This window comes from Heteronotia binoei, chromosome 13, assembly GCF_032191835.1.
Source record: "Heteronotia binoei isolate CCM8104 ecotype False Entrance Well chromosome 13, APGP_CSIRO_Hbin_v1, whole genome shotgun sequence".
Lineage (NCBI taxonomy): Eukaryota > Metazoa > Chordata > Lepidosauria > Squamata > Gekkonidae > Heteronotia > Heteronotia binoei.
The window spans coordinates 16532859-16558244 of NC_083235.1; the positions used below are offsets into that span (position 1 = coordinate 16532859).

The window sequence follows — 25386 nt, forward strand, 5'->3', positions numbered from 1 at the left end:
CAAACTCACGGGGTGGGGGGAGGACAACAGCCACCTCTCACTTTACAGCATTAAATTAGCGCAATATTGTGGAAGTCAAAATGAACCAGACTGGAGACACGTTAGAATGGTGAACTCATGCTGGCTAGGGGAGATGTACTGTGACTGCAAAAATAAAGACAAGCAAGTGACCTTGAAGCTTAGAACTAACTGGTCTGTATCAGCCCATGCCAGCTACAGAGGAAAGGGACTAAGCAGTTGGTTTCAACAGAAAATTCCACGATCAGGATCTAGTTGCACAGGTTTATCCGGGGGACTATAAATGTACTTAGGAAAGGAAACCCCCCACCAATGGTCCCGCCAATTGTGTTTCCCTACTGAGCAGAACAGAACTGGTGTAATCTTAAAACGGGTACTGGGCAAGACCCTGTATGGCTCCAGATTCCTGCTGAGCGCAACTTCCTATGTTCATGAGTGGCTGCTCACACCCACAGCTTAGAGGGAACACTGCCCCCCCCCCCCACACACACACTGAGAATCTGCTCTGGCTGTCTCATACAACCATACAATAAAGAATTCAACAGTTTTGGAAAGCATTTTAGTGCCTTTCTTCGACATACCGGGGTCACGAACAAGGATTTCAGCCACACAGCTCTAACTTGCTTGTTGCCTCTGTGGCAACTGGCCATTCCAGTTGTGAACACCGGGAGCAAGGCTTTTTTTTTGTAGCAGGAACTCCTTTGCATAGTAGGCAACACCCCTCCGATGTAGCCAATCCTCCAAGAGCTTTACAGGGCCTACTGTAAGCTCCAAGTTGCTATATCAGGGGTGTGTGGCCTAATATGCAAAGGAGTTCCTGCTACAAAAAAAAGCCCTGTCCAGGAGAATTCTCGGGAAAGACTCTCGCCAGGATGAGAGACAGGGATCTAGAGCTAAAATCGATCAAGCCCCTTTTTGTGGTGTGCTCTGCTGTTGATTTCTTCTCTGGTTCTGCAAGCGGACACCAGACAACGGCTCTCTGTAAGCATTTGAGCTAACCTTTTCATTGCATCTGCACCACAGTTGGCAGGCCTTTCTGCCCAAGGAGGAAGCAGGCAGAAGGAATGGGTCCAAAAGCCAAGACGGATCAGAACGCAGAATCTTTTATTGATTCTAACAACCGAGATGAGCTCGCTCCTAAGCAGCACCTCGGTAAAAGAGGCAAAAGCTCACGGCTAGAAACCAATCTGCCCAAACCTGCCCTTGAGAAATACCTCTCGCCTCCCCGATTTCCAATCGCCGCCTCCCATTCACTGGGCCTTACTGAGAAGTGTTTTCCAGCTACAAGCACAGTTCTCGCTGCACAAGAGGCCGGCTCTTCTTCCAGCGTTCTCAGACATCGGAAAGATCCCCACACACACCCCGGCTGGGGGTGGGAAAGGCAGGTGTTTAAAGGATGATTTCCTGTCGGCTCTCCTCAGGGAGGTCCTGAAGCCCTTGGAGTTCACGCAAACCCTGAAAGGATGGGGCGGGAGGAAGGAAAGAAGATCAACTTGGATGTCTAATGGATTCTGTGAAAATAAGCCCTTTTTCCTGTCCCCTGTAACTAAGTCTGGGATGGGAAACACCTGGAGATTTCAGGGCTGAAGCCTGGGGAGGGAACAGACCTTAGTGGGGCATAATGCCATAAAGGAGGGGTGGCCGAACTGTGGCTCAGGAGCTACTTGTGGTTCTTCCACACATACTGTGTGGCTCTCGAAGACCCCACCACCCCATCAGCCAGCTTGGAGAATGCATTTGAAGTTAAAGTTGCTTTCTTTCCACCTCTCCCTTCCTCCTCGTCCCCCATTTATTTTCATTCCTTCCTTCCTCTCTCAAACACCTGATGTTTATTCTACGTTGCTCTTACTTTAAGCAAGTGTGGCAACCCCTGACATCAAGTACACCCTCCAAAACAGTCATTTTCTTCAAAATGATCTTTATTGTCTGGAGATCAGGTCAAATTTTGGGGGATCCCCAGGCCATGCCTGGAGGTTGCAACCCAATGTGGACCTCAGAACAGCCCTTGAGAAGCAGCTCTTCCTACCCCATACCATATGTCTCCTTCCCTCAAACATCTGGATACCTCCAAGATGCCACATGGCCCTGCCACCCCCATGGCAAAAGCCCTACTTTTCTATTATGATGTATATCACAATGTGGAAAGGTAATCCAATATGGCTAGATAGATAGCTTAAATGACGACTTACAATCTTTATAACGTTTTATATAGATCAGAAAGACAGGGTGTAAAACGAATAACAATATTTCAGTGATATTTTATTTGAAAGACTTGTCAGTATGCAGACTGGATTACAAATGTATTGTTAATGACAACTTTAATTTCTATTCCCCATTTCCCCTCCCCTCTTTTCTACTTTGGAAAATCAATATAATAATTGCAAAACCCCCACTTCACCCACGCCATTACCTCTAAAACCATCCGGATATTGGCTTTGATCTTGGCAGAGTCTTTGGTGAGGGTCTCGGCAATCCTGTTGAGACAGAATCCCTAAGCAGGTAAGGGAGAAGGAGGGATCGGGACCGATAAACCTTGGCAGGACTTAAAATTTCTCTTTGTCATGGCTTCCCCAAAGAATTCTGGGGATTTCTTCTGGTGAAGAGGCTGAGACACCTCCGTTAAAGACCTCTAGCCTGAGAAGACATCTAGTTGATACCGAGGAAGGGAGATTTCATCAGGCCCGCCACCCTCTAAGGAGTCAGCTTCTTTGGAATCATTTGGGGACAGGTGGGAAGGATGATTTCCTTTGGAACTCACTCATTCAACAGCTTGCTCTTCTTCTCAATGAAGGCCAGTGCCTCAGGCAGCGTCAGCTCCGCGTAGAACCCATAACCCAGGGCCACAAAGATGGTGGAAGTGTCCGGCCTGCAACAAGATGGGGGAAAGAGGTGGAAAAATAAAACATGTAGAACTTGACTCAACTGAGAGGAGGGAAGTGAAAGCAGACAGGTGACTTCCTGTTAAAAGTTATTGCAAGTAGCAGCTGTTTAAGGAACAGGGAAGCCAATGAGCTCGTGTTATCCGTTATGAAGAGTTTCATGACTGCAAGGGAAGCAATGGAATGATGCTCTAAGGAAAGCTGAGGAACCACTTTCCATGGAAAGTTCATTGGATGGACATCTCCTAGGGCAGGAGTGTCAAACATGTGGCCCAGGGGCTGAATCTGGCCCCCAAGCAACTGGTGGTCATCTGCTTCCTTCTCCTTCTTCTCTCTTGCTTCCTTCTGCATAACAGCTTCCTTTGCCAGGCTTGCCTAATCGCACAGGAGATACAGAGCAAAACCTCTATTTTCTCCATTGACTGAGGCTCCTCCCTTAGGAAGGAAGGGGGGGATTTGCCAGGCTCTCTCAATCACTTGCACTTTTTCTCAATTGCTCAGCAGAACTACTGAGCCAAGCCTCTCTGCCTTCTATTGGCTGAGGCTCCTCTCCCTCCTGGTCCCCTGGGGAAGGAAGGAAAGAGCCAGAGCTTCCTTTGCCCAGTTCCTTGGATCCCATGGGAGAAATACAAAGAAAGAACCTTTAAGACCAACGAGTGCTAATGTTTTAAGCATGTTTAAAATCTTTTAATTGTGTGGTGTTTGTCTGTGTCCTTTATAAAGTTTATATCTCTGCTGCCTAATCTTAAATAGATACACACATGGCCTCGCCTCCCATAGCCTGGCCCAACAAGATCTTATTTATGTCAAATCCGGCCCTCATAACAAATGAGTTCGACACCCTTGTCTAGGGAATAAAGCACATGACTATTCCATCCACTAAAGAACTTTGTCTTTTGGGCTGTGTTCCCTCTAAGCTCATGAACACAGGAAGCCCCACATAGCTATAACCTGGAGCCACAACCCAGGTGCCATCAGAGGTCTACGAGCAGGACTGAGGAACTGCCATTCAGGTGGCGACTTCAAGGATAGAAATCCCAACTTCAAATATGGGCTAACGGGGTCTGAACTTGCTGTTCAAGCCCAATGAAAGTGTTGAGCCAGTGTGTTGCAGTAGTGAAAAGGGCAAATTCTACATTAGGGATTATTAGGAAAGAGACTGAGAAAAAAATGGCTGATATTGTAATATATAGATCTATGGTGTGGCCTCATTTGGGATACTGTGTACAGTTCCGGTCACCTTATCTCAAAAAGGACATTGCAGATCTGGAAAAATACCAAAGAGGGCAGCCATGAAGATTAGAGCAGGGGTCCCCAACCCCTGGTCTGTGCGAATGGTACCGGTCCGTGGCCTGTTAGCAACTGGGCTGCGAGTTGTATAATTATTTCATTATATATTACAATGTAATAATAAGAAGAAGACATTGGATTTATATCCTGCCCTCCACTCCAAATTTCAGAGTCTCAGAGTGGCTCACAATCTCCTTTACCTTCTCCCCCCACAACAGACACCCTGTGAGGTGGGTGGGGCTGAGAGAGCTCTCCCAGCAGCTGCCCTTTTCAAGGACAACCTCTGCAATACCTATGGCTAACCCAAGGCCATTCCAGCAGATGCAAGTGGAGGAGTGAGGAATCAAACCCGGTTCTCTCAGATGAGAGTCTGCACACTTAACCACCATGCCAAACTAATAGAAATAAAGTGCACAATTGTATCATCCCCAAAACATCCCTGCCCCACCCCCCTCCCGGTCCCTGGAAAAATTGTCTTCCGCAAAACCGGTCCCTGGTGCCAAAAAGGTTGGGGACCACTGGATTAGAGGGTTGGAGCACCTTCCTGATGAGGAAAGGCTGAGATTTTTCAGTTTAGAAAAGAGACAATTCGGGGCCACATGACAGAGGCTTGTTTATAAAACTATGCATGGAGTGGAGACAGTTGACAAAGAGGAGAAGAAGAGAAGAGATTGGAATTATACCTCGTCCTCTACTACTCAAAGGAGTCTCAGAGCGGCTTACAATCTCCTTTCCCTTCCCCTCCTCACAACAGACACCCTCTGAGGTAAGTGGGGCTGAGAGAGCTCTGACAGAAATTGTTCTTGAGAGAAAAAGCTCTGTGAGAACTTGTGACTGACTCAAGGTCACATCAGCAGGTGCATGTGAAGGAGTGGGGAATCAAACCTGGTTCTCCCAGATAAGGGTCCACGCACTTAACCGCTACACCAAACTGGCTCTTTTTCTCCCTCTCCCCAAATACTATAACTGGAAGGCATCCAATGAAGCGAATGGGCAGTAGGTTCAGGATGTACAAAAGGAAATAGTTCTTTACACAGAGTGTGATTCCACTATTGCCCCCCCACAAAGCACCAAGAATACAGAGCATCACTGCCCCAGACAGAGAGTTCCAACAATACGCTGTGGCTGATAGCCACTGATGGACCTCTGCTCCATATGCTTATCCAATCCCCTCTTGAAGCTGTCTATGCTGGCAGCCGTCACCACCTCCTGTGGCAGTGAAGTCCAATGTTAATCACCCTTTGGGTGAAGAAGTACTTCCTTTTATCCGTTCTAACCTCACTACTCAACAATTTCATTGCGTGCCCACGAGTTCTTGTCTTGTAAGAAAGAGAGAAAAGTCATTCTTTCTCTACCTTCTCTACCCCATGCATAATCTTGTAAACCTCTATCCTGTCACCCCTGAGTCAACATTTCCCCAAGCTGAAGAGCCCCAAGCGTTTTAACATTTCTTCATAGGGAAAGGGTTCCAACCTTTTACTCGTTCTAGTTGCCCTTTTCTGCACCTTTTCCAATGATGCGGGACAAGATGGACCACTGGTCTGATCCAGCGGGGCTCTTCTGATGTTTTTATTTGCTTTAAGAGGGGGAGAACATATACGGCTGCATTAATAGCAATGGCTAAGAAAACCTTACCCAGATTATTGTTCTGGCTGGTGTTCAGCTCAAGGAACTGTAGAAGAGCCTTATGAGAAGAAGACCAATGAGATTTCCAGGGTGTAAGCTTTTGAGAGTCAAAGCTCCCTTAGTCAGGTTGGTACCTGATCAAAAGCACATTGACTCTCAGAAGCTGACACCTCGGCCACCTTGTTGCTTTCTAAGGCGGGTACCGGATTCAGCTCTTGCTCTTCTACCACAGATCAACACACCTACCCACCTGAAACTATCCTCAGACAAGAATTACATTGGGGGGCAGGGAGGGGAATTCCACACACATCTCACACAAGGAACAACCCCAACCCCATGCCCCTACTGAGTGCAAATTCCTCCTCTTCCTTCCCCTTACCATCTGTCCTCAAACGAACGGCCTCTCCTCCCCAACCCCCTTTCTGCTGCTCACGGCTAAGATACATTTGCACCACTCTTGGCCCATGGCCAGCAGGAAGCAGAAAGAAAAAAGTGTCGCTTCGCACTCAAACCCACCCGATCTTTGCTTCGGAGAGAGTGAGAAAACAGCCTAAATTTGGCATTTGTTGCGTTAAGCACCTTTCTGGTACGCATCAGTTATTTTTAACCTAGAAAGAGTTCTTCTGGGGATAAGAGCGCACCGTTCTCATCGATGCCGAGAGGAGCAGTTCATATCCAGAGCGGAATATTACTGCTGTGATCTTAAAATGGACAGATTCCCTGCTGAGCGGGACTTCCTGGTTAATGAGTGGCACATCTTAGAGGGAACACCGGTTCTCATTCAAGCTAGCCTCTTTTGCCCTGTCCAGAAACCATCCAAAACCCCTGGTTGGGAAGTTTCATCAGACAAAGAAGTTTATTTTATGGACTTCCCTCATTTATATTCTGCTTTTCCCCCCAATAAGAAACCCCGTGGCGCAGAGCGGTAAAGCTGCAGTACTGCAGTCTGAGCTCTCGGCTCACGACCTGAGTTCGATCCCGGTGGAAGCTGGGTTCAGGTAGCCAGCTCAGGCTGACTCAGCCTTCCATCCTTCCGAGGATGGTCAAATGAAGACCCAGCTTGCTGGGGGGAAAGTGCCGATGACTGGAGAAGGCAAATGGCAAACCACCCTGTAGAAAGTCTGCTTTGAAAAAGTCGTGATGCGATGTCACCCCATAGTTGGAAACGACTGGTGCTTGCACAGGGGACTACCTTGACCTTTTTTTCCTCCCCAATGGGGACCCAGAGCAGCTGACATCATTCTCCTCTCCTTAACCTCACAATGAGCCTGAGAAGCAGGTCAGGCTGAGAGTCTGCAACCGGCCAAAGGTCACCCAGTAAGCTTCCATAGCAGAGTGAGGCCTCCCAGATCCTAGTATGATGCCCTAACCGCTAAACTATGCTGGCTTTGGGGGGGAGCGGAGGGAAAGGCTCTCAAATATCATAGTAAGTTTCTCCAAGACAAGCCAACGAACACCGTTCCATCAGGATTAGGCTCAGCTAAGAGCTACACTTCTCCCAGCTATTACTGTGGCAGGCGTTTTGCCTAGGGCTCCCTTGGGCCTCAGCTTCGGAAGACAGGGGGTTTCTAAGAGCTCTCACTATCCTCTTCCCTTGGGAATCACCCTTACCCGCCCCCCTCTCCTGACAGTCCTCCTCTGACCCAAGCTGTAGCTATTGTCAAGAAGTCTCTTGCTATGAACTTTCATTTTCCATTGTCGCCGCTTGCGTTGCCGCTATCTCTGTGTAACAGTTGAAACATTCTTTTCTGCCTGGTCTCAAGAGTTACCAAGGTCGCTCTTGCCTGATTAAGTGCACACCTGCAAGGGACCTGGGGGGAGGGACTGCTTGCTTCCCGCTTTGCTTTGAATATCTAACAATTTGAACCAGGAGCTGTAAGAGAAGAGCTTACAGGGTTCTTAGTACAGGGCCTACTTGGAGGATTGGCTCCATCAGGGGTGTGGGGCCTAACATGCCAAGGCGTTCCTGCTACAAAAAAAGCCCCTCCCCCGATAGCTGATGGACATATGAAGCTGCCTTATACTGAATCAGACCCTTGGTCCATCAAAGTCAGTATTGTCTACTCAGACTGGCAGCAGCTCTCCAGGGTCTCAAGCTAAGGTTTTTCACACCTATTTGCCTGGACCCTTTTTTGGAGATGCCGGGGATTGAACCTGGGACCTTCTGCTTCTCAAGCAGATGCTCTACCACTGAGCCACCATCCCTCCCATATGGATGACATCAAGAGAAGGAGACAGATGAACCTCCCCAGGAAGAGAGCTCCATAGTTTTGGTGCCATGACTGACAAAGCCCATCTATCCTCAGATGACGGGACAATCGAAGCAGGGCCTCGGAAGATAAAACCAGAGCATACAGGTAAGTCCGTGTGGGAGATGTCCTTCTTTACAAATCTGCTTCCAAAAGGGTGCTTGTGTTCCAACCAAAAGCCTCCCCCACGCAGCAGAAATGCTTCTCTGAGAAGGACCAGAACGCCATCTCTCAGTTGTCAGGGCTACGCTCCGATTCCTTCCTGGGAGTGGGGAAGCTGGCGTGCCTCCATCCCAGAAGCTGCGGAGAAGTTTCCCTTCTCCTGGAAAGTGAGGCTTGTCGTGGCTGGCTTTGCTACTATTAAAGACCGTTCTGGCCCCACGCCATTCACCGTTTGAACTGAACACCCCTACGCTGAAGGCACCTCTACCATGAAAGCAGATTTCTCTCAACGCAAGGCACTATTTGCCTACCTCCTTCAAATGAAGCTGCCTTATAGTGAATCAGCTCCTTGGTCCATCAAAGTCAGTATTGTCTACTCAGACTGGCAGCGGCTCTCCAGGGTCTCAGGCAGACGTCTTTCATGACACCCGTTGCCTGGTCCTTTTTAAGTGGAGATGTCAGGGATTGAACCTACAATCTTCTGCATGCAAAGCAGTAGTTCTTCTCCTGAGCTGTGGTCCCTTACCTTAACCAGCTGAAGCTATCTGCTAACCAGAAAGAAGCATATATCACACAGTGTCCAAAACTGAACAGCGGTTCCATCTTTGGAAGAGAGGGCAAGGATTTTCACCAATGCCCCCTCCCAGTGCAAACCTTCACTGTGCGCTCTTTGTTCTTCTGCTGAGTCCCATGAACAGAACTTGGACTGAGGATCAGTGGGTTGCAAAAGGAGAGGAAAGCAGAGAAAGTCTTTGCAAGTAGATTTCATTGTGGACTGAGACACAACCCATCTGCCTTCCAGATGTGGCGTGCAGTGTTCGGGATTGCATGGGCATAGCCAGAACTCAGAGGGCGTTGGACTAAATAGCCCTTTGGCCTTTTCCAACTATTATCATGCCCCTACTGGTTTTCTTCAAAACAAGCAAGTTATCCGTTCTTGTGGCTCTTTCTTACCCACCCAGGGTAAAAAGCTGATCACCACTTGGAGGTCAGGAAGCAAACTTTCTCCAGGCCAGTTTGGCCAGGGATTCAGCCATTTTCTCTGGTCAGTTTGGCCAGGGATCCTGGAGGTTTGTCTGTTTTTGCCATCTCCTGGGCACAGAGCAGGGGTCATTGGGGGTGTGGCGGGGAGATACTTGTGAATTCCCTGCATTGTGCAGGGGGCTGGACTAGATGACCCTGGAAATCCCTTCCAACTCTATGATTCTATAAAAAGGGCTCCCTTGTATACTAACGTTTATTTATTTACTCCATTTATAACCCACTTTTCTCTCCAGTGACAACCCAAGGTGGCTACTTCCTCTCTCCTTCATTTTATCCACATAACAACAACCCTGTGAGGTGGGTTAGGCTAAGAGTGTGTGACCGGCTCAAAGTTACCCAGTCAGCTTCCAGGGCAGAGGGGGATTCGAACGTGGTTCTCCCAGATCCTAGTCAGACACTCTAACCCAGGGGTGTCGAGCCCATTTAATGTGAGGGCTGGATCTTGACCTTGTCGAGCCAGGTCACGTGTGTCATAAAATAGTGCCAGGTCAGGGAGATATAAACTTTATAAAGGACACAGACAAACACACACACTCAGCCTAATCCACCTCACTGGCTTGCTGAGCCTCAGCCAAAGAAGGAAGAGCGGCTTGGCTCAGCAGTTCTGCTGTAAAATTGAGAGAGCCTGGCAAAGCTAATTGAGAGCCAGTTTGGTGTAGTGGTGAAGTGTGTGGACTCTTATCTGGGAGAACTGGGTTTGATTCCCCATTCCTTCGCTTGCAGCTGCTGGAATGGCCTTGGGTCAGCCAGAGCTCTTGCAGGAGTTGTCCTTGAAAGGGCAGCTGCTGTGAGAGCCCTCTCAGCCCCACCCACCTCACAGGATGTCTGCTGTGGGGGGAGAAGATATAGGAGATTGTAAGCCGCTCTGAGTCTCTTATTCAGAAAGAAGGGCAGGGTATAAATCTGCAGTCTTCTTCTTCTTCTCTCCTTCCCCCACATCCTACCCAAGGGAGGAGCTTTGCTGTGTAGCTCCTGTGTGATTGAGCAAGCCTGAAAAAGCAAGCAGTGATGCAGAAGGAAGGAAGAAAACAATGAGTTGTTCACAGGCCTGATAGGAGCCCTCCAGGGGCCTGATTCAGCCCCCGGGCCACATGTCTGACACTCCTGCTCTAACCACAACACCACCCTGACTATTCAAAAACATTGCCAAAGGTGAGCCAGGAAACAAAGGGTTGGAACCAGCAAGGAAAGAACACAGGGCAGGAGACTCCGTGCTCTACTTACACTTCTGCGTTGACATAGAAATTGCAGCCAAGGTCCACTTGGGTCACCAACTCCCGACTTCCCGTCTCCTGAGCGGAAAGGACAGCATCTTACCGATATACATAATGGGGCTGAAAATCCTAACTATTAAATACACACTGATGGGGTCTGAACTGAACGAGACTGACCAAGAGAGAGATCTTGGAGTTGTGGTAGGTAACGCACTGAAAATGTCGAGACAGTGCGCGACTGCAATAAAAAAGGCTAACGCTACACCGGGGATAATTAGGAAGGGAACTGAAAACAAACCAGCCAGTATCATAATGCCCCTGTACAAATCGATGGTGAGGCCTCATTTGGATTACTCTGTACAATTCTGGTCACCACACCTCAAATAAGATATTACAGCAGTGGAAGAAGTGCAGAAAAGGGGAACTAGAATGATTAAAGGGTTGGAACACTTTCCCTGTGAAGAAAGGTTAAAGCGCTTGGGGCTCTTTAGCTTGAGAAACATTGACTGAGGAGTGACAGAGGTTTACAAGATTATGCATGGGATGGAGAAGGTAGAGAAATACAATACACAATACAAGAACTCGTGGGCATTCAATGAAATTGTTGATCAGTCAGGTTAGAACTGATAAAAGGATGTACTTCTTCAGGGTGATTAACACATGGAATTCACTGCCACAGGAGGTGGCGGCGGCTACAAGCATAGACAGCTTCAAGAAGGGATTAGATAAGCATATGGAGCAGAGATATATCAGCGGCTATTAGCCACAGGGTATTGATGGAACTCTCTGTCTGGGGCAAATGATGCTCTGTATTCTTGGTGCTTGGGGTGGCTACAGTGGGAGAGCTTCTAGTGTCCTGGCCCCACTGGTGAACCTCCTGATGCCAGCTGATTTTCTGGCCACTGCGTGACAGTGTTGGACTGGATGGGCCATTGGCCTGACCCAACATGGCTTCTCTTATGTTCTTACATTCTTACTTCTGCTCCCTAGGACAGTGCTACCTTTCCAACTTCCCCTTCAGCCTGCGTTCTGATGCAATCAAACCCTCGCATCACACGACTTCGAATTTGATTAAAACCATCAACTCGAAGGAACAACAAAGGAATGACTTCTGAATTACCTGAAGCCGCTCAATCACGTTCTTCAACTGCAGGTATTGGGCGATCTTCTCGTAGACTTCGTCCCGCTGCTCCAACACTTTCCTGGGAGAAGACATCAGTGACTGTCCAGCAGGGGCAGTTATTTTGCCACCTTAAAGAACGTATGATCTAACCTGGACAGCCCTGGCTAGCCCAGTCTTGTCAGATCTCAAAAGCCAAACAGGGTCAGCCCAGGTTTCAATGGCATCAACACCATCCTCAGCTATGCCACCCCAAATTGTCCCTTGGTTGGAGAAGTAGCCCTGCTGCCTAAAAGCACAAGAGAAACAGGACCCAAAGCAAGAACCACTGGGAATCCAAGGGAGGGAGCTTGCCCAAGGCACAGCACAGGGCTGGGGGCTGTCACTTACTGGAGATCTCTCTGCAGAACATCACTGATGAAAGCTTCATATTCCAGCACCTTCCCTTGCACTTGCTGTTCGCTTAGCATTGCCATGGGAGTCCTCGAAGAGCAGCAGTGACAAGGGCTGTGGAAAAAAAGAGAAGTTAATATGTCATTGAAGGCTTTCACGGCCAGAGTCCATTGGCTGTTGTAGATTTTCCAGGGTGTATGGCTGTGGTCTTGGCATTGTGAGACCTGACGCTTCGCCAGCAACTGTGACTGGCATCCTCAGAGGTGTAACCCAGAAAACAGTTTTCTGGGTCACACATCTGAGGATGCCAGTCACTGTTGCTAGCGAAACGTCAGGTCTCACAATGCCAAGACCACGGCCACACAGCCTGGAAAATAAATTAATCTCTGCAACGGGAGGCGCGGGGGAGAGAGAAACAAAAGCAGATCTCTAACCAGCAAGTCCTGAGCCCGTCAGAAACGGCTTGCGAATTACACGATTGAGCACTGCTGTTGAAGTTTCTCAGAAGGCAAAGGCACCCCGACCTTCCACTACCCTTTTTCTCCCACGGCATTTATCACACCCCCTGGATGGCCGTGGTCGACAATCTTCATCTCGCTGGTTTCCTGCTCGCGGAAACAAGCGACGGGCAGTCAGGAAATAAAAAGGGAAAGGGTGTGTGTGTTAACTGCTTCATTCCATCCGCTTCCCTCCAAGACATCCCTTTTGCAAGCTTGCCTGTTTTTGCATTTAAATGCACACGTTTTTCTCAGGTCTCCGAAAGGCACGAAGAGAGTTGCCAAAACAGTCTTACACACAAGCTTTGGAAGTGGCCATAGAGTCTGTAAGAATTTGACTCCCACGCAAACCCATCACTTCCGGCATTAAATCGAACGCCAACACAAACTAAGAGGAAACGGCCCCAAAGGCAGTAAGAACAGAATAAAGGACTCCTTTCTAGCACCTTTATGTATCTTCATCTTATTTGGTTGGCAAATGTCTGCCTGCAGCTTTTCCCGGGCATCTGTGCCCCTGGGAGGCCGCCATTTGCGGGGCCAGAGTACAGGAAGGCGTTCAGTCATTATGGAGGCTTCCCACGTGAGGTCACACTCCTTTCTTAGCTATAGCTGAGCGTGGTGTGAGAGAGGGAATCTATTTCCGGGTTGAACATCCGGGCAACTCGAAGGCCTCTTCAGAACCCGCATAAGCGTTTCCAGAATAAACTCGTTTTTATAACGAAATTAAGGGCTTTTCAAGTATCTGACAGAAAACTGTTCCCTTCCCAACGAAATTTTGTCTCTCGGAACCAGGCACCGGAAGTGACCGGTTCCTCTTTGAAGTCATTTCCGGTTCCCGTGCCTTGCTTCCCCCCTCAGAAAACTTGTGTTGCTTTTTTAAACAAAGCGGTGCTGAGTCCGCCCAGCCATGACGGCGCCGGAGTTGCGCCTGGACGGCTCCATTCGCTTCTGGGTTCTGCTGGCCGTTGCTTGGATCGCGTTGGCCGTTGGGATCCTGCGCCTGCGCGTGGCGGCGATGCTGCGCGGGGAGCGCGAGCTCGTCTGGCCTGAGCAGCAGCAAGACACGTGAGCGGGGGGGCGGAGCGGAGGGAAGGCCACGCCCACATTCGGAGCAGTTTTCAATGGTTGTGGTGAAGCGTGGGAAAAACGGGGGATCTTTTCTATTCTGTTGCAGTGGCCTGTGGGGTTGCCAGCCAGGTGCAACCCAGGAGCAAGGTGTGGCAAGCACCATTGAACTCCATCCCATATAAAGGGACTGTGCTTTTAAATGGCTTCCCTCCATTGGAAGTTATGGCGGATGGGGACACCTTCTTTGGAGGTGCACAGAATTGGACCCCCTGGTCCAAACGTTTTAAAACTTGGGAAGATTTTTGAACAGAGGCACCAGATGCTATGCTGAAAATTTGGTGCCTCTGGCTCAAAAAACAACCTTGCCAGCCCTGGATACTCACAGATCAATTCTCCATTATACCCTGTGGGTGACCAGTCTCCATAGGGTATAATGGAGTGCCAGCAGACATTCAGCCTCCACAGTCACACTGATAATCCTGAAGTGGGGGGTGGGGGGGAGAGCCTCCAAAACAGGTGATCCCTTGCCCCCAATTGGAGATTGGCAACCCTAAGTAGCTTGTGTATGCAAGGTGGTAAATCAAGGAACTGGTATCTACGCCGCTGGCATTAGAAGCCTGGAAAGTTCCACAGCACTGTTATTGGGGCATAAACTTTGAGCTTATCAGGTGCATGAAGCATAAGAACATAAGAGAAGCCATGTTAGATCGGGCCAATGGCACATCCGGTCCAACGCTCTGTGGCCCAACACAGTGGCCCAAAACCAAAAAGAAAGTCCTCAGGGAAACAGTCGTGTGAAAGTGTTGAATCATGGCTGCAGCTGTTGCTCGATAAGATTGGGCCATCTTTTTAATCCACAGCAGTGTCCTCTAGCCTTCGAAGGAAACAGCTACCTGATGAAGTCTGTAGAACAGATTTTGAGTCCAGTAGCACCTTTAAGACCAACAAAAGTTTAAGTTTGTTGAAGTGTAATGCCATAGAGTTCACCCTCCAAAGCAGTTGTTTTTCTCCATGGGATAATCTGATTAGTTATAAGAGAGAGAGAGCTCCAGGAAGTTGGGAACCCTAGTTACAAAATTCATATCCTGCCTTTCTGCCCTTGTGCACTTAGCTTCACGGTTTTCCCTCTGTGACGCTGCCAGGGATTTGATGGTGCTGCCTGTTCTGATTGCTTCAGAAGTTCACAAGATGGGAATAGGAGGGGTCTCGATCAATGTTCCCTCTAACTTGTGGAGTCCTGTGAGCAAAAAATCTACTTGGTGAGCTACTGCATAAATTAGCTTGCTCTAGGACCATTTTTCCTAGGTTGAGTAAAAAAATGTGTGAGCCGGAGGCTAAAAAAAAAAAAGTGAGCTAGCTCACACTAACTCACCCTAGAGGGAGCACTGGTCTAGACATTTGGGGGTGGCTGCAGTTCAGCAATTAACATTTATGCCTCGCGTGTCCTTTTTAGGCTAATAAGTTATGTTGGAATGATGGCCAAGTGGAGTTAGATCCAAGAGGGCAGCCGTGTTGGTCTGAAGCAGTTGAACAAAGCAGGAGTCAAGTGGCGCCTTTAAGACCAACCAAGTTTTATTCAGAACGGAAGCTTTCGTGTGCTCTCTAAGCACACTTCATCAGACAAGGGGATCAGCTGTCGTCTGATGAAGTGTGCTCAGAGAGCACATGAAAGCTTACATTCTGAATAAAACTTGGTCGGTCTTAAAGGTGCCACTTGACTCCTGCTTTGCTCGGCTGAGTGGAGTTTCTTTGTCTTTCAGGCAGATGCTGGCACGCAGCCGCCTTCTGAGGGAAAATGGACGGTTCCTGACTCCTCAGGTGAGAGAGTATGGGGGCAATCCCTTTCTGAAGACCCTCCTATTCTACTCCTCACATGATCTCTGGGATTGTGCTTCTCAACAAGTGCCCAGACACAGGGAGGCATGTGCGTGGCTTTTTGGTGCAGGATTTTGTCTTGTGGTATCTTTTGTCCACTGCAGGGCTCTGCACTCAGGCAGTGCCGGATTAAACCCTATGGAGGCCCCTAGGCAGTTAAAATCGGGGGGGGGGGGCCCTCACAAATTATTTTAGAGTCAGAGCGCCAGCCCCATGGCCCCCACTGCAGGCCCCTTCTCAGAAGCCCCTTTGACAAAGTTCTGGGGGAGAGGCAGAGAGAGGCAAACTTAGCAATGATGGCAGCAACAGCCGCACCAGGCAAGTCAGGCAAAGAGTGGCTCAGTTGCTGGCAGGGGGAAAACTTGGGGGGGGGGGGGAGCCAACCCGGGGCCCTTAAAGACGTGGGGGCCCATAGGCCAGTGCCTACTTGGCCTAATTGTTAATCTGGCCCTGCAATCAGGTGCCAAAGAGTTCTGTTCAGTTAAACAAACATTTTGTTGTATAACCCGTATAGATTTCTGAGTGCAGGGATTTTTTTGTTGCCCGGTGAACTTCCACGGCACAAGCGGGGACTCAGACACAAGTCTCCCAGATTTTAGTCTGCCGCTCTTAACCCCTCCGCCATACCAGCTCTCAGCATTTTGGCCTGTGTGTCCTCTCATGGCCCTTCCGGGTGTTTCCACAGGGCTTCCTCATGCGCAAACATTACTTCAACAACCCCGAAAGCGGCTTCCTCCGTAAAACGAAGCGAAAGATCCAGCCCCGAAACCCACTGACGGGTAAGGAGAGAAATGGGCCGGGCACCAGGGCGGTGGGGGAAACTGGGCTCCTTTCAAATCCTTTGTACTCCCCGCTCCATAAAAGATTCAGTGCAAATTTGGGGTCAGCGCTCGCCACAGATCAGTCTGTTAGACCTGGGGAGAAGCTGCTGAAACCCTGAATCCTGCCATGAGGAAATACTCTGGCTTTAGGATTTCAGCAAATCCTGCCCACATGCAGGGCCGGCCCTGCCACTAGGCAAACTAGGCAACTGCCTAGGGTGCCAGCCTTCTGGGGGCGCCAGACTGGGTGCCCCCCCATGTGACTCGGTGATGTTATCAGTGCGAGGCCGGGGGGCACCAGAAGTTAGCTTTGCCTAGGGTGCCAGACAGTCTAGGGGCAGCCCTGCCCGTATGTTTGGCAGTGCATCCTTGCAGCGGTGCAGCTTGGGCGCAGGAGGAAGAGAAAAAGAAGAGTTGGATTGATAGCCCACCCTCCCTTCGGAGTCTCAGAGCGGCTTACCATCTCCTTTCCCTTCCTCTCTCCACAGTGAGGTAGGTGGGGCTGAGCGAGCTCTAGCTGCTCTTGAGAGAACAGCTCTGAGAGAACTTGTGACTGACCCAAGGTCACCCAGCAGCTGCCCCGTGGAGGAGGAATCAAACCCAGTTCCCCAGATTAGAACCCACCACTCTTAACCTCTGCACCAAACTTGGCCGGTCGACCCTGGTGGGACACCCTGGGCTGGCTGGTGTTAAGCCACCAAGTGTCCTGGCGAGCCAAGTGGTGATGTTGAAGCATTGCAGGGCGTGGATGTACCTTGCCTCCCCTGCCCTCTGGCACTCTAGGCTGGAGGTCTCCAACTTTGTTGAGCCCGTGGGCACCTTTGGGATTCGACGCAGCCTCATCAGGGGGCAGAACCAGCCACAAAAACAGCTGCTGAAGCTTCCTTTCAGCCCCCCTCCCCGTGAAGAGCCTTGGGCTGCGATGGCTGCTGGGGCCAAAGAAATAGTGTGAAAACTCTGCACAGCCAGTCAGATTTGCAATGGGCCATCGTTATCCTTGCTGAGTAAAAACCCCACCAGGCCCCGCCCACTTTCTAAAAACACTTGGTGGGGGCCAGGAAAGGTGTTGGCAGGTGTCATGGTGCCTCTGGGCACAACATTGGGGCTAAGAGCATAAGAACAGGAGAGAAGCCATGTTGGATCAGGCTAGTGGCCCATCCAGTCCAACTCTCTGTGTCACACAGTGGCCAAAAAAACCAAGTGCCATCAGGAGGTCCACCAGTAGGGCCAGACCTCCAGAAGCCCTCCCACTGTGCCCCCCCCAAGCACCAAGGTGGAGTCCAGAAGCCCTCCCACTGTGCCCCCACCCCAAGCACCAAGAATACAGAGCATCACCGCCTCAGACAGAGAGTTCCATCCATAAAAAGATAAAGGTAGTCCCCTGTGCAAGCACCAGTCGTTTCCGACTCTGGGGGGGATGTCACATCATGACGTTTTCACAGCAGACTTTTTACAAGGTGCTTTGCCATTGCCTTCCCCAGTCATCTACACTCCCCCCGCCCCCAGCAAGCTGGGTATTCATTTTACCGACCTCGGAAGGATGGAAGGCTGAGTCAACCTCGAGCCGGCTACCTGAACCCAGCTTCCACTGGGATCGAACTCAGGTCATGAGCAGAACTTAGAACTGCAGCTTTACCACTCTGTGCCCTACACCCTGTGGCTAATAGCCCCTGATGGTCCTCTGCTCCAGATGTTCATCCAGTCCCTCTTGAAGCAGGATTCCAGCCTTAGGCAATCACCGAGCAGGTGAGCCGCCTCCAATAAGGCCTGGAGACTTTAGAAAGAAAAAGAAAACCAGGCTCTGAGCTCAGTTTTCTGCTTTGCACCACTGTTTTAGAGGCTTTACCTTTGCTGCTGTTGGATAACAGCTTGCACAGAGTCACGGTTCCCTCGTCCTCTCGTTCTTCCTTCCCCTGTCCCGCTCCCCCCAAGATCCAACCATGGTAACAGAGATGATGAAAGGGAATATCGTCAACGTGCTTCCCATGATCCTCGTCGGAGGCTGGATCAACTGGGCGTTCTCTGGCTTTGTGGCAAGTGAGTGAACCAACTCGGGCAAGGGAATGGCAGAGAGGCGTGCGGAGCCAGAGTTCCAGTGGGTGGTGATGCTTCTAGCCTCCAGTGAGCATAAGAGTTGAAGACACCTTGGATCAGGCCAACAGCCTGTCCAGTCCTACACTCTGTGTCACATGGTGGCCAAAACCCAGGAGCCATCAGGAGGTCCAGCAGAAGCTTTAAGGACATAAGAGAAGCCATGTTGGATCAGGCCTATGGCCCATCCAGTCCAACACTCTGTGTCACACGGTGGCCAAAACCCAAGGGTCATCAAGAGGTCCACCAGCAGGGCCATAACTCCACAAGCCCTCCCACTGTTACCCCCGCAAGCACCAGGAATACAGAGCATCACTGCCCCAGACATAAGAACGTAAGAGAAGCCCTGTTTGAGCAGACAAGTGGCCCATCCAGTCCTACACTGTGTCACGCAGTGGCCAAAAAACCCATGTGCCATCAGGAGGTCCACCAGCAGGGCCAGAACTCCAGAACTTCTCCTGCTGTTGACCCTCCAAGCACCAAGAATACAGAGCCTCACTGCCCCAGATAGTGTGTTCCATTTATAATTCTGCTCCATAGATTTAGGTGGCTTTCATAGGTCATTATCGGCCCGTTTTACAGATGGGGAGCACTGAGTCTGAGAGAGTGGCTAGCCCACAGCAAACTAGTATAACACAGCAGCTAAAAGAGCAGGGAATTAGGGAGTCCCTTGTTCAGATCTTTGGTCTTCTTTGCACGCAACAGACATCTATAGACAACCTGCCATCCTCTGCACAGTCTCCTCCTTTCCAGCCATTTAAAACACACGAGTAATCATAATTGGCCTGCGTTGCAAGATTATAGTCAAAGTTCTAGCATTTGAAAGTGCTGTCCAATTGCTCCATGTCGTGAGTAAAATTTGAACTCAGGTCCTGCAGATGATTTCCTTTGATCGCAGAAGGGATGAGCTGGTGATATTTTCATGCTGAACAGGGAAGTGTGGATGAAGAGGGGGAGGCGGGCTGCAGGCGGTGGGGCAGCCGTTGAGCTTGCTGCAGGGAGAGGCCAGCTCTAACCCTCTCCCTCCCGACCTCCTAGCCAAAGTTCCCTTCCCCTTGACCCTGCGATTCAAGCCCATGCTGCAGCGCGGGATTAACTTGCCTTCCCTGGATCCCTCTTGGTAAGCGCTTCTCTCCCTGCTCCTTTGTGAGGGAACGAAGGGGGCTCCGGGGGTCTCACCCCGCAGAACCGGGGCCCCAGAAGGTTATTTGCAATAATCACCAGTGGCTCTTCTCCCAACAGGGTGAGTTCCGCCTCCTGGTACTTCCTCAACGTCTTCGGCCTGCGCCGGGTGTACAGCCTCATCCTGGGGGAAGAGACTGGTAAGAGATTGGGGGAAGGTTGATTCAGTGGGGAATGCTGCGAGGTGGGGCTGAAGCCCTGAGCTGCAAGGAGTAAGCCAAGGCTGGAGGTTAGGATGGGACCATGGGGCATGTGATTTCTTCAGATCCGTAAGAACAGCGAAGGCTGTTTTTAAGCTTTCAGAAATGGTGGGGGGGGGGGGGGGGGCTGTTACACTTCCAGGGAGGAATCCTACCTCCCCATCACCAAGCTCAGCACAGCACCAGGCCCCACCTCCCAGTTCTGAGTGTGACTGGAGGTAAAGTGATGGTATCGCTTTGCTCTGCTCTGGTAAGACCTCACCTGGAGTATTGTGTTCAGTTTTGGGCACCACATTTTAAGAAGGATATAGACAAGCTGGAACGAGTCCAGAGGAGGGCAACAAAGATGGTGAGGGGTCTGGAGACCAAGCCCTATGAGGGAAGGTTGAAGGAGCTGGGGATGTTTAGCCTGGAGAGGAGGCAGCTGAGAGGTGATATGATCACCATCTTCAAGTACTTGAAGGGCTGTCATATAGAGGATGGTGTGGAATTGTTTTCTGTGGCCCCAGAAGGAAGGACCAGAAGCAATGGGTTGAAATTAAATCAGAAGAGTTTCCGGCTCAACATGAGGAAGAACTTCCTGACTGTTAGAGCGATTCCTCAGTGGAACAGACTTCCTCGGGAGGTGGTGGGCTCCCCTTCCTTGGAGGTTTTGAAACAGAGGCTAGATGGCCATCTGACAGCAATGAAGATCCTGTGAATTTAGGGGGAGGTGTTTGTGAGTTTCCTGCATTGTGCAGGGGTTGGACTAGATATCCCTGGAGATCCCCTCCAACTCCGATTCTATCTGGGAGCTGCTCCGAGCCTGGGCCCAAAACAGCTTCTGGTGTCCACCGCCAGCTCTGCAGGATACAGCAAGGTGTGTTGTTTGCACAGGCAAATGTAACACTTTTTATTTGGGGGCAATTTAAACCCCCATGTTTTTTTTTAAAAAAAGATTTGATTTTTTTGCAAATTGGGGGAGGGGGTCCCCTGAAAGTTTGCAGAGAAATCTCTTTGGTGGCCACGTGGCCCAAATCTGTGGATTTAGAGATCCGTCGATGGGAGCCATATGTTGCTACTAGATGTACAGATTTCAGGTTACAGAGAGCGGCGCAGGGAAGTGGTTATATGTTCCCCCCCCCCCCTCCCCAACCTGCACGGTTGGCAATACACTTGGATCCGGGCTGTGGCAGATCACGTGGCCCAGGGGGACTCCCACAAATGAATTCTCCGCCATATAGAAACACGCCCTGTGCATAGGAAGCCCGAGAAGCCTTAGCTAGGGCCCTTCCCCTTATGTGGCCGTTTTAAGTAGAGATTTTTTTTGGGGGGGGGGAGAGATTTGGAGGAGCTTTCCACTCCTGCGAACCCTTCCGGGGCAGCCCAGCCCCAGGTTTACCACTTCAATGAGGACTAGTCTGTTGGAGCCCGATTGTGGAATCACAGGGACGCTGTATGTAATAAGTCGGTGAATAATTAAATTTGAATGTGTTAATTTTAGAGTCCCTGACTGTTTTTAACTTGTAAGTAGCTGTAATTGTAATGGCCCCTGACTGTATTCAATGAATTTTACTACTAGTCTGTTGGAGTGAAGCAAGGAGGGAGGGTGTTGAGCAAGAACACACAGGAATGCAGTTCCGGCTGGCTTGTTGTCAGGGGGAGTGGCCTGATATGCAAATGAGTTCCTGCTGGGTTTTCTCCTACAAAAGTCCTGTGTGAAACGATGGTGATATTGGGGGGCGGCCTAATATGCAAATGAGTTCCTGCTGGGCTTTTCCCACACAAAAAAGCCCTGGATTAAAGCCATTTCTGTTCCCTTCCAATCACATTTCTCTCGGCAGCTGCAGAACAGAACCAGCTGCTCCAGCCAGATCATTTCCTGGGTCCCCCTGTGCCCAGCCCCCCAGACCCCAATAAGGCCTTCAAGGTAAGAACTTGAGTTTTAGTTTGGCAGGAGCTGCACGTAAGAGCATTTCGGGGGCAGGACTCGATGAAGAACTAAAAAAAAAAAGTAGAACAAAGCAGGAGTCCAGGATCACCTTTAAGACCAACAAAGTTTTATGCAGAATGGAAGCTTTCGTGTGCTCTAAGCACGCTTCATCAGGCAGTAAGATGGAATGGCAAGCAGTCCTAAATATAGTCTATATTTAGGACTGCTTGCCGTTCCATCCTACAGTCTGATGAAGTGTGCTTAGAGCACAAGAAAGCTTCCATTCTGCATAAAACTTCGTCGGTCTTAAAGATGAGACTTGACTCCTGCTTTGTTCTACTGCTTCAGATCAACACAGCTGCCCACCTGGATCTTAAAAAAGAAAAAGAAAAAAGGTAAGGGTAGTCCCCTGTGCAAGCAGCAGTCGTTTCCGACTCTGGAGTGACGTCGCATTCACGGCAGACTTTTTACGGGGTGGTTTGCCATTGCCTTCCCCAGTCCTCTATACTTTCCCCCCAGCAAACTGGGTCCTCATTTGACCGACCTCGGAAGGATGGAAGGCTGAGTCAACCTCGAGCCGGCGACCCGAACCCAGCTTCCGCTGGGATCGAACTCAGGTCGTGAGCAGAGAGCTCGGACTGCAGTGCTGCAGCTTTACCGCTTCTGCACCACGGGGCTCTATAGATGAAGAACTAGCTTGTGTTCATAGAGAGAAGTGACAAAAACCCGGAGGCTGAACAGCCTAGGGCTAGCCCCGTCTCATCCGGTCTTGGAAGCTAAGGAAGGCTGGCCCAGGTTAGTACTTGGAGGAGAGACCACCAAGGAAGTCCAGGGTTGCTGCCTCAATGGCAGACCACCCTCCGATTGCCTCTAGCCTTTGGACACCCCACAAAGCCGCCGTAGTCAGTTGCGACTCGACGGCACTTCCCACAACCAAGTGACAAAACGAGTTATTTTGTAGGCCTACAAACCCTACAACTCCTAGGCCGGGGGGGGGGGGGGCCAAACTTGCTTAATGTAAGAGCCACATAGAATAAATGTCAAGATGTCCGAGAGCCCCAAGACATGAACGTCAGATGTTTGAGAGCCACAGGAAGGAAGGAAAATAGATGGGGGGAAGGAGCAGTGAAAAAAAGCAACTTTTATTTTAAATGCATTCTCTTAAGCCGCTGACTTGGCTTGCAGAAGTGATTTAAAGAGAGAAATGCCTTCCCCAAGCCAGCCAACGGAGTGGTGGGGGCTTTGAGAGCCACACAGTGTGTGTGTGAAAGAGCCACAGTTTGGCCATCCCTGTCCTAGGCCTTTGCTTTTGGGGTCAGTGAAACCTTGGTTGATGCATTTCATGATAGCAGAGCTGTATAGCATGTGATACCTCAAATGCCTCCTTTCAAAATGTTATCTTTGGCGTCGGTTCACTGGAGGGACTCCAGCGGCCCTCTTCTCCGGTACCCTGAAGTGAGCGGTGGCCTTTGAACCTACCTTACAGTTCAGTTGTTGCCAACTTCCAGTTGGAGCCTGGAGATCTCCTGGTATCACACTGATTTCTAGATGACATTCTCCCTGGAGAAATTGGCAGCTTTGGCAGGTGGGCTCCATAGTATTCTATCCAGCGAGCTCTCTCCCTTCCCTGAACTCCATCCCCAATAATCTCTAGGTATTTCCCAATCCAGAGCTGGCAACTTTAGAAGATATTGGATTTATACCCCACCCTTCACTCTGAATCTCAGAGCGGCTTACAGTCTCCTTTCCCTTCTTCCCCCACAACAGACACCCTGTGAGGTGGGTGGGGCTGAGAGTGCTCTCCCAGAAGCTGCCCTTTCAAAGACAGCTCTGTGAGAGCTATGGCTGACCCAAGGCCATTCCAGCAGCTGCAAGTGGAGGATGGGGAATCAAATCATGTTCTCCTAGATAAGAGTCTGCGCACTTCACCACTACACCAAACTGGCTTTCTGGTGGAGAGATTCCTTTGGTGGAAGGATTCCTTTAATTATGGAGGTGAAGTATTTTGACTCTGGAGTGATGTACTTTACCCCCCTAGATGTACTGTCTTACTATCCCATGTTATTGCAGAGTTTTTTGGTTTGCAAGAATGAATATTATACTAACAATGGTTTTGCAGGGAAGACGTTTGAATAGGCCATAGACTGACAGAATTTGCTCTTGTGGCCTTAATAGGATTGAGACATCCTGTCCTGCCCTGCTGGAATGCAGATGTTTTGAGATGAGGGATTACCGTATAAAGTCTTTAGTCAACCAGTCGTCCCCTCCATACTCCAGAAACCCTGGCTCTTTTGCTCAGTGACAAAAGATCCTAAAGATCACTCTAGCAACGGCATAAAAAAAAATAATTGACATATTAAGAAATAATAGCCTTCTGCCACTCAGGATTTGTGAATCAGTGAACTTCTGAGAGCACAAAGGAAAGGAAAGGGTTTATGCCCTTTAAACGAAACTTCCATGCCCCAACCCTATACACGGCTACCTGCACAGACGCTGTTCTAAGAAGGGTATCTTCCCAGGGCTGTAGTGTCAGCCCAACATTTTTGTTTATCGCTCTTGTACTGAGGATATTCCCTTTTTCCTGCCTTAGGCCGAGTGGGAAGCTTTAGAGCTCGTCTCTCATCGCTGGGCACTCCAGGACGTAGAAGAGAAACTGATGGGCCGGGATCTCAAGCTGGCACGGAGGTTTGGGCCCGACTGAGCCTATCGCCGACATCGGCGGGCCGCAGTCCAACGGGGAAAGCTATGAGTCCCCGAAGAGGGAGTGGCGAAAGGCCGCCCTCGCCTTGCATGGTGTGATAAAGAGTGTGGCACGGCTATCAGCTTCCCGGGCAGAGGAGAGCTACGGCAGGAGGCGATGGAAGCACAGGAACAAGCCGTCGGTCCCCACAGCGGGTGGTGCTGAGAAGGCCGGTGGGGGGGGGGGTGGAGAAAAAAGGATACGCCACCTCTGCTCACCGAGAGGCAGAGCGTGTGGGGGCTGCCTCCACTTGTCCAAGTGTAAAAGTGTGTGTAGAATGGTTTGAGTATTAAAACACATAGCTGGAACTCTTCCTGCTTTGACAGATATCGTATCTTTGCTGTTGTGTTGTTCAGTCGCGCAGTTGAGTCCAGCTCTTTGCAACCCAATGGACAAAGTCATGCCAGGCCCTCTTGTTTTCCACCATCCTCCGAAGTCTGCTCAGATTCGTGTTTGTTATATCAGTAACACTGTCCAGCCATCTCATCTTTTGCCGCCCCCTTCTTCTTTTGCCTTCTGTCTTTCCCAGCATCAGGATCTTCTCCAGCGAGTGCTCCCTTCTCTTTTGGTGGCCAAAGTATTTGAGCTTCAGCTTCAGCATCTGACCTTCCACTGAACAGTCTGGGTTGATTTCCCTTAGGACTGACTGATTCGATCTTCTTGCAATCCAAGAGACGCTCAAGAGTCTTCTCCAGCATCAGATGGCAAATAAAGCCAGGCTTTCAGTGCTCTGGGAGGGGGTTTCCCAAAAACTTTTCAAGTCAGCAATAACTTCATCAGCAGTATGGAGCAGTTGCTACTCTGAAACCTGCCTACAAGGGTGATGGAAACGTAGGGAACACGATGGGCCTTTGTGGTAAGGAAAGAAGATGGATGATTTTGATTTATATCCCGCCCTATACTCTGAATCTCAGAGCGGTCACACTTTCCTTTACCTCCCCCCCCCCCACAACAGACACCCTGTGAGGTAGGTGGGGCTGAGAGTGCTTTTACAGCAGCTGCCCT

At 50.0% G+C, this 25386-nt stretch overlaps 2 protein-coding genes across 2 annotated transcripts; one reads left to right on the top strand and one right to left on the bottom strand.

Moving 5' to 3' along the window:
- Positions 1 to 1103: 1103 nt before the first annotated feature.
- UXT (ubiquitously expressed prefoldin like chaperone) lies at positions 1104 to 12821 on the bottom strand. Its single transcript, XM_060252326.1, has 7 exons — positions 12737 to 12821; positions 11993 to 12109; positions 11603 to 11684; positions 10493 to 10560; positions 2777 to 2884; positions 2429 to 2492; positions 1104 to 1473 (listed from the first exon to the last, which is right to left on the bottom strand). Exons 2-7 carry the CDS (start codon positions 12076 to 12078, stop codon positions 1408 to 1410), a joined length of 474 nt encoding a protein of 157 aa, XP_060108309.1. The 5' UTR covers positions 12079 to 12109; positions 12737 to 12821; the 3' UTR covers positions 1104 to 1407.
- A 548-nt stretch (positions 12822 to 13369) lies between these two features.
- LOC132581313 (ER membrane protein complex subunit 3-like) lies at positions 13370 to 24374 on the top strand. The gene is made up of 8 exons (XM_060252502.1): positions 13370 to 13557; positions 15321 to 15378; positions 16121 to 16214; positions 18189 to 18293; positions 19386 to 19467; positions 19590 to 19669; positions 21553 to 21638; positions 24232 to 24374. The coding sequence occupies exons 1-8, from the start codon at positions 13400 to 13402 to the stop codon at positions 24340 to 24342; spliced, it is 774 nt and encodes a 257-aa protein (XP_060108485.1). The 5' UTR covers positions 13370 to 13399; the 3' UTR covers positions 24343 to 24374.
- The last annotated feature ends 1012 nt before the right edge of the window (positions 24375 to 25386 follow it).

What these genes read in the sequence shown, in the direction of transcription:
- UXT (XM_060252326.1), bottom strand. Translation starts at nt 12,078, where the DNA reads ATGGCAATGCTAAGCGAACAGCAAGTGCAAGGGAAGGTGCTGGAATAT. An exon ending in TTCTATGTCAACGCAGAAGT is followed by an intron (nt 2,885 to 10,492) that starts GTAAGTAGAGCA and finishes ATCTTGTTGCAG; the next exon opens with GCCGGACACTTCCACCATCT. An exon ending in AAGAGCAAGCTGTTGAATGA is followed by an intron (nt 2,493 to 2,776) that starts GTGAGTTCCAAA and finishes CTGTCTCAACAG; the next exon opens with GATTGCCGAGACCCTCACCA.
- LOC132581313 (XM_060252502.1), top strand. Translation starts at nt 13,400, where the DNA reads ATGACGGCGCCGGAGTTGCGCCTGGACGGCTCCATTCGCTTCTGGGTT. An exon ending in GACGGTTCCTGACTCCTCAG is followed by an intron (nt 15,379 to 16,120) that starts GTGAGAGAGTAT and finishes GTGTTTCCACAG; the next exon opens with GGCTTCCTCATGCGCAAACA. An exon ending in CATCCTGGGGGAAGAGACTG is followed by an intron (nt 19,670 to 21,552) that starts GTAAGAGATTGG and finishes TTCTCTCGGCAG; the next exon opens with CTGCAGAACAGAACCAGCTG.